The 6,444-nt window shown below is 38.6% G+C and overlaps 1 protein-coding gene across 1 annotated transcript; it reads right to left on the bottom strand.

The window, feature by feature from the left end:
- Positions 1–2,279: 2,279 nt before the first annotated feature.
- On the bottom strand, positions 2,280–5,193 carry si:dkey-22n8.3 (ATP synthase-coupling factor 6, mitochondrial). The gene is made up of 4 exons (XM_053333687.1): positions 5,046–5,193; positions 4,690–4,750; positions 3,880–4,004; positions 2,280–2,469 (listed from the first exon to the last, which is right to left on the bottom strand). Exons 1-4 carry the CDS (start codon positions 5,077–5,079, stop codon positions 2,309–2,311), a joined length of 381 nt encoding a protein of 126 aa, XP_053189662.1. The 5' UTR covers positions 5,080–5,193; the 3' UTR covers positions 2,280–2,308.
- Positions 5,194–6,444: the final 1,251 nt, after the last annotated feature.

The raw sequence follows: 6,444 nt of genomic DNA, 5'->3' as shown, positions 1-6,444 counted from the left end.
ATGTATCCAGTAACATGTTACATATTCAAAAATGAGGAAAAAAACCCTCCTGAGTAAAATCTTAAAGGTCTGACTTCAGATGTAACCTCCTTTGTAATCATTAAAAGTTTCATCAGTAACACATTTCTTCTCAGTATTTAGGTACATTTATTCATGATTAAATTACGAAATACTGGAACACTGTACTGTAGTTACTCTGCATGTATGTAATTTCAGAACAGCACAAGCTGTTAGAGTTTTAATTGCTTTTTGTTTTTTAAAGTGTTTAATTGAGTTCATTTAGGCTATTGTTTGAACTCTTTGCTAAAAGCAATAACACATGATTTCCTTTTGTATATTTCCCCATTGTGGAGCTAATAAATGAGTATCTTATCTTAATACCTTATAAATGTAGATTTATGGATATGAAATTTGGCTCTTATGATCATAATAATAATAATAAGTGTCTTTCAGAGTATTATTTTCCAGGTGACCAAGCAATACATTCTTCCAAAGTGAAATAAAACTTTCATCAACACTTTCAGTAATGAAAGCACAAGAAGCCAGAAAGTCTTCACTTTTATTTTAACATAATTTGACAGAATTAATGAATGAGAGTAAAAGTAATTTTACTGGTCATTAAGTGCAGATTAAGCCAAAGCTAGGCCTTCTTCCACAACTCTACTGTTTTATGTTGCTCTATTCTAAATCTATTGCTCCACTTTACACAGACAAAATGTTTTAGAAAGTCTATTACATGGAAGTTATTGTTCAATCAGTGTTTTCTGTCCATTATAAGTCACTGGCCACTTCATTAGGTACACCTGGACCATCCAATACAACAGTAATGGGTACAGTAGTGGGTGGTGGTGTACTGGAGGGCGTTTATAATGTCTCGTCCACTTAATTAACATAGATGGGACACTTTTCAATATAATGCACTCCAGTACACCATCACCACCCACTACAACCTCAACAATAAAGATAAAGTAGAATTATCACCTTTCTGACAATGTTAACAAAAACTGTCAGCTTTATAAAAGTACAGTTTATGTCAGAGCTGTTGCATTGGATGTGATTAGCCTGCACAGGTGTACCTAACGAAGGGGCCGGTGAGTTGTGTGTGTCATCATTTACAAAAATACAAACAGAAAATACAAAAATTTGGACAATTAATTAACAAACAAATGAGTCATTTCTAACCCTGCTCCAAACCAATCATCAATCATCAGTCATAAGCGTCTTTACTGTCCTTCAATTCTCATCTTGCAGCACAGGTAACATTCAATATTAACACTATAGAGCAGCATTGACAGGAAAATAAGTGAAAAAGGAGAAAAAATGAAATAAAAACTGTGATATTGGCTCAATGTTTTAGTGACATTCACATTCAGTACTTTTCCACTGGCGCCTGCATGTTTCTGCGTATTCAGTCTCATTATTCTGGAGTCTAAATCATTTCTGTTGCTTCGGTGATTCAATCTTTCTGAGTTGGCGTATTTTCAATCGAGTCCAGTTATTCATGATTACCGTGTATGTGACCGTACACAGCGAGAGAGAGAAAGATATTTTTTAATATTCTTTAAAAGAGACGTGCAGCTGGAGTTATGTAAATCTCACAGTTATCCATGATGGTGGTGTTTCTGAGAATCAGTGTGGATTTAATGAGTGTTAGACAGATGTGAAGAAATGCTGTTTGTTGTTTTGAGGCTGGGGGGCTGCTCCTGCAATCAGTTTTTTGTGTATGTATATGTGTGTGTGTGTTTGGTTGTGACTCACACCATCATCTCTATCACAGAGTCGTGACTGAGGGAGGATTTGACTTGGCAAAGATTGCCTCCGTCACCATACACACACACACACACATGCACATACACACATGCACACACATACACACAAACCACACACACAGTCAGCAGTGATGGAGAGAAAGTATGCAGAGTGCATGTAGATACAAATATAGCCCCCCCCCCCAAATAAAAAAATGCAGCTAAAGAGGAGGAGAGTCAGGCATAGAAGCAGACACAGAGAGAGTGGATGGAGATAAATGGAGCCAAATAGAGATGTTGAACTGACAGCTCCACCTGCTGTTCACTGAGCACCTCGACAGCTCTGTGACGTGCTTTAATCGCAGGTCACACACACACACAGAGACACACACACACACACACACACACACACACACACACACACACAGATCATCAGAGAACACGAGACATACTCTGTTTAAAGTGCTGCTTTTAATAAAATAAAATCTTTTCTATCATCATCATTGCAAAATTCAAAACACACATCCAGGAAAATACACTCTCTCTTATTCTAACAACAATTAAGCCAAAAAAAAAAAAAAACACAACACACTTGATATGCTTCCTCCTCTCTCGTTTTCTCTGTTCTTCAGTGGATGAAGAACTGAAACGAGGACGGAGGAGAAAGTCAGAGGAAGAGCAGCAGCAGGAGGATCATTGGAGTCCTGATCCAACGTGGGCTCTAAAGAGAGAGAAAACAGAAGTTAGAGCACAATTGGGAGTGTATTTCTGTTTTATTATTTCTCTGTACACAATTTAATGCATCGGCGCGGTGAAAAATGTTAATTAATCAGCTGGTGGTGTTATAGAGCTGAGACATTATGTTCCAGAGGTAAAAATACACACATAATTCATAATCTCCGTAGGAAAATCGGATTAGTCGCCACAGCAGTATCGGAGAAAACGAGTCAACGTACTAAAACTGAAAGAGTTCATCGGCTGGGTTCATCACGTTACCATGGAGATCTTAGCTACTCCTCAGTTTAAGAGCCAGATCGATACAGGATTTTAAAAAACTCAATACCAAGTTTAAAAAGAACAGATAATGACACATATAGTTAATTAATATTGGTTATAATAATGGTGACTAAAATTAGCCCATTTTGCAGTTAAGGATGTTTTACAGTTGAAAAATGAACTTCTGCTCTCTGGTGGACAAATTATGTAGATTTTTTTTTTATACTAATTTATTAAAGCATATTTCTGGCATTACTGCAAATTTCTTGATATTCATTGACTGACAAAGGCAAATCACAATAAATCTGCAGATAATATTGGCTATGACTCATTTTCAATTAATTTTATATTAATCAATTACTTATAGAGGACTAAACAAACCAGAGATTATTCATATTTAAGAAGCTGGAATAAAAGTATTTGGACATTTTCATCTTTAAAAATGACTAAAATTAAAAATGGATCATCAAAATAAGGGTTGGCAACAGTTGACAAATAATTGACTGAATGATAATTGATTAACCTTTGTGTCGTCCTCACGGGTCAAATTGACCCTGTCTGTTTTGACTGTTCCTTCCTTCCTTCCTTCCTTCCTTCCTTCCTACCTCCCTCCTTCTCTCCTTCTCTCCTTCCTCCACCCCCTTTCTTCTTTCCTTCTGTCCTTCCTTCCTCCCTCCCTCCCTCATTCCTTCCTTCCATCCTCCACCCCCTTTCTTCTTTCCTTCTGTCCTTCCTACCTCCTTCTTTCCCTCCTTCCTTCTTTCTTTCCTCTGTCCTTCTTTCCTCTATCCTTCTTTCTTTCCTTCCTTCCTTCCTCTTTTCCTTTCTCCCTCCCTCCGACTTTCCTTCCTTCCTTCTTTCTTTCCTCCCTCCCACCTCCCTCCCTTCCTTCTTCCTCCTTTCCTTCCTTTCCTTCCTCCCTTCCTAGATGTGTGTATACTGTAAATATATAACTGTATTCAACGTGCTCTAATAAAAACACTTGAAACAGAGTTTAAATGTGTTATAAAAGATTTTCTAAAGAAGACTAATGATGATTTTACTGTCACTGATCGTCCTCCTTTTACAAAGACTGTGTACTGAGTCATTTCTCTCTCTTCATCTTTCTTCCCTCCATCTTTCTCTCTTCTCTCACCAGTGAAGGTGAACTCAGGGAAGCTGTTCAAGTCTCCTCCTCCATAAAGTCTCTGGAGTTTAGCTGTCTCCTCTGAGAGGGACTTCTCATAATCTGGGTCCATCTCCACTGGTTCTCCACTCAGCCTGAGAGGAGGGGAGGAGAGGAGAGGAGAGGAGAAGAGAGAAGAGGAGGAGAGGAGAGGAGAGGAGAGGAGAGGAGAGGAGAGGAGAGGAGAGGAGAGGAGAGGAGGGGGGAGGAGAAGAGAGAAGAGGAGGAGAGGAGAGGAGAGGAGAGGAGAGGAGAGGAGAGGAGGGGGGAGGGGAGGGGAGGAGAGGAGGAGAGGAGAGGAAAGAAGAGAAGAGGAGAGGAGAGAAGAGGCGAGGAGAGGAGAGGAAAAAAGAGGAGAGGAGAGGAGACGAGAGGAGAGGAGAGAAGAGGCGAAGCGAGAAGAGGAAAGAGGAGGAGAGGAGAGGAAAGAAAGAGGAGACGACAAGAGAGGCGAGGAGAGGAGAAGAGAGAAGAGAAAAAGTTAAATTGCATCTACATCAGCAGCTTTCATAATCTTGTATCATTCAAAACTTACAGATTACAGATTTAAGGCCATTTAAATAAATAATGAATCAATTTTAGGAGAGATTTACTGTTTGTTTGTTTTTTTGTTAAATGAGAAGATCTCCATCACTCTCATGTCTATATTCCTTTAAGCAGCTGAAGCATTAAAATCACCTGTTGTGGTTGTTCAGAAGCAGCCCAGCAGCACTAGATTTCCAAAATAGTTTTACTATATTTAATTAAAATAGGAAACCTTTTTTTCTTTCTCTACTGTACCTGCTCATGTTGTCGTACTCTCTGATCTTCTCCAAGAAAAGTCTCTGCACTGGATCCAAATCTGAAACACCACACACACACACACACACACACACACACACACACACACACACACACACACACACACACACACACACACACACACACACACAATAAGTACCTCATGTTTTGATCTTTTAAATGATTTTTTAAATGATTTATTCCTAAAAGAACCACACATTTGGGAGCTACAGTGAGGTTTCAAGTTACAAAAATACTTGGATACAATTAAGGAAAGATTATGCAATAATGTGATTGTAATTCCTCTGAATACTGGGCCGATTAAAACTACCTGTGACTGTGTTTGTGTGTCTCACCTGCGTGTGTCCTTGCACCTTCCTGAACCTCCATATCTTCATTTTTTGCTCCCTCCTTCTTCTCTTCCTCCTCTTCCTGTCCTAGCAGCACCTCCTTCTGAGCCGGGGGTGCTGGGAGATCATCGGCTTCTTCTACAGCCACCGTGTCAGCGACCTCTGACCCTGTGGCAGCTGTTTCTATGGTAACAACCACAAAAACAGAACAGATGACAGTCTGCAGAACTTGGTGCAGCTTTACAAAGTGTTCCTCTGCTCTTATCTCAGTTTAAATAAGCTCTTTTATTTTGAAAGTCTCCGCCACAGAGTTTAAAGCCATATATCAACAGTCTGTGCATCAACTATGGAGCTAGATCCAGGAGATTTAGAGTAAAGACAGCATCTCTTAAATTCACAAGTTAACATATTTTATTTTATTTCTTTAATCTGCACACAAAAAGAAATGTAAAAACAATAATTTGTGATTTTACAGTGAGCTACATTACATTATTTTTTCAGTTTGGCCAGTAAATCTATCCAGTCTCTCCACTAGTTAAAAGTCTAAAAGGGCAAAACATAATTTAACATTTCCATCTTTATGTTTTCCTTCTTAAATTACATTAATGTTTCTTTTTCCTTCCTCTTTCTTTTCTCTTTGTTTTTATTTTTTAACACTGTTTTATGCCCTTTTATTGTGAAGCACTTGGTGGAGGTCATTTATTTTGTTGTAAAGCATTTTGAGCTGCATTTCTTGTATAAAGTTATTATTATTATTATTATTATTATTATTATTATGAATACTGATCTTCCAGAGTACTGTTCATCCATCTTTTGGTGCTTTAACTGTGTTTAGCAGTTAAAGCACCCCCCCCGACCCCCCCTGACCCCCCCCCCCCCCCCCCCCCCCCCCCCCACAAACACACACACCCTCTGCCAGCTGACAGAGCATTTCTCTTGTTCTCATGTTAAATGTTTTGTTTTTTAACCTTTGAAGAGGCCCGGTAGTTACGGGCATCAGCTGTGACGTCATAAATCAACTCCACAGCAGGTGACACCGTTCTGAAATGCTGACTAAACTTTCCTTGAAGCTGCCTTTCAATCCTACTCTCAGCAAAGCAAAGAGGAGATACTAAAACAGTTTAACGGTCTTATATTTGCATTATATCTGCTTAGTATGAACTGCTTTGCCTAACCCAACTACCAGTTGTCATCCCTGCTCATATAGCTACACCACTAAAAATGTTATTCTACTTTATTTTGTTATGTTAATATTACTACCACTCTATATACTTGTCTACTGTGTCTAGTTTTTAATCTAGCGTTTTTATTAAACTATCCCTTTATTTCATTTTACCTTTGTTTTGTCTTCTTAACCTATTTTAATCTAGTTTTCTTGCTCTAACTTTTAATACCTTTTCTCAAT

This window comes from Scomber japonicus, chromosome 14, assembly GCF_027409825.1.
Source record: "Scomber japonicus isolate fScoJap1 chromosome 14, fScoJap1.pri, whole genome shotgun sequence".
Classification (NCBI taxonomy): domain Eukaryota; kingdom Metazoa; phylum Chordata; class Actinopteri; order Scombriformes; family Scombridae; genus Scomber; species Scomber japonicus.
Note: the sequence above shows the minus strand (reverse complement) of the source record. Positions and strands in the feature narration are given on the sequence as shown.

What these genes read in the sequence shown, in the direction of transcription:
- si:dkey-22n8.3 (XM_053333687.1), bottom strand. Translation starts at nt 5,079, where the DNA reads ATGGAGGTTCAGGAAGGTGCAAGGACACACGCAG. An exon ending in AGGTGCAAGGACACACGCAG is followed by an intron (nt 4,751 to 5,045) that starts GTGAGACACACA and finishes GTGGTGTTTCAG; the next exon opens with ATTTGGATCCAGTGCAGAGA. An exon ending in GAGTACGACAACATGAGCAG is followed by an intron (nt 4,005 to 4,689) that starts GTACAGTAGAGA and finishes CCCTCCTCTCAG; the next exon opens with GCTGAGTGGAGAACCAGTGG.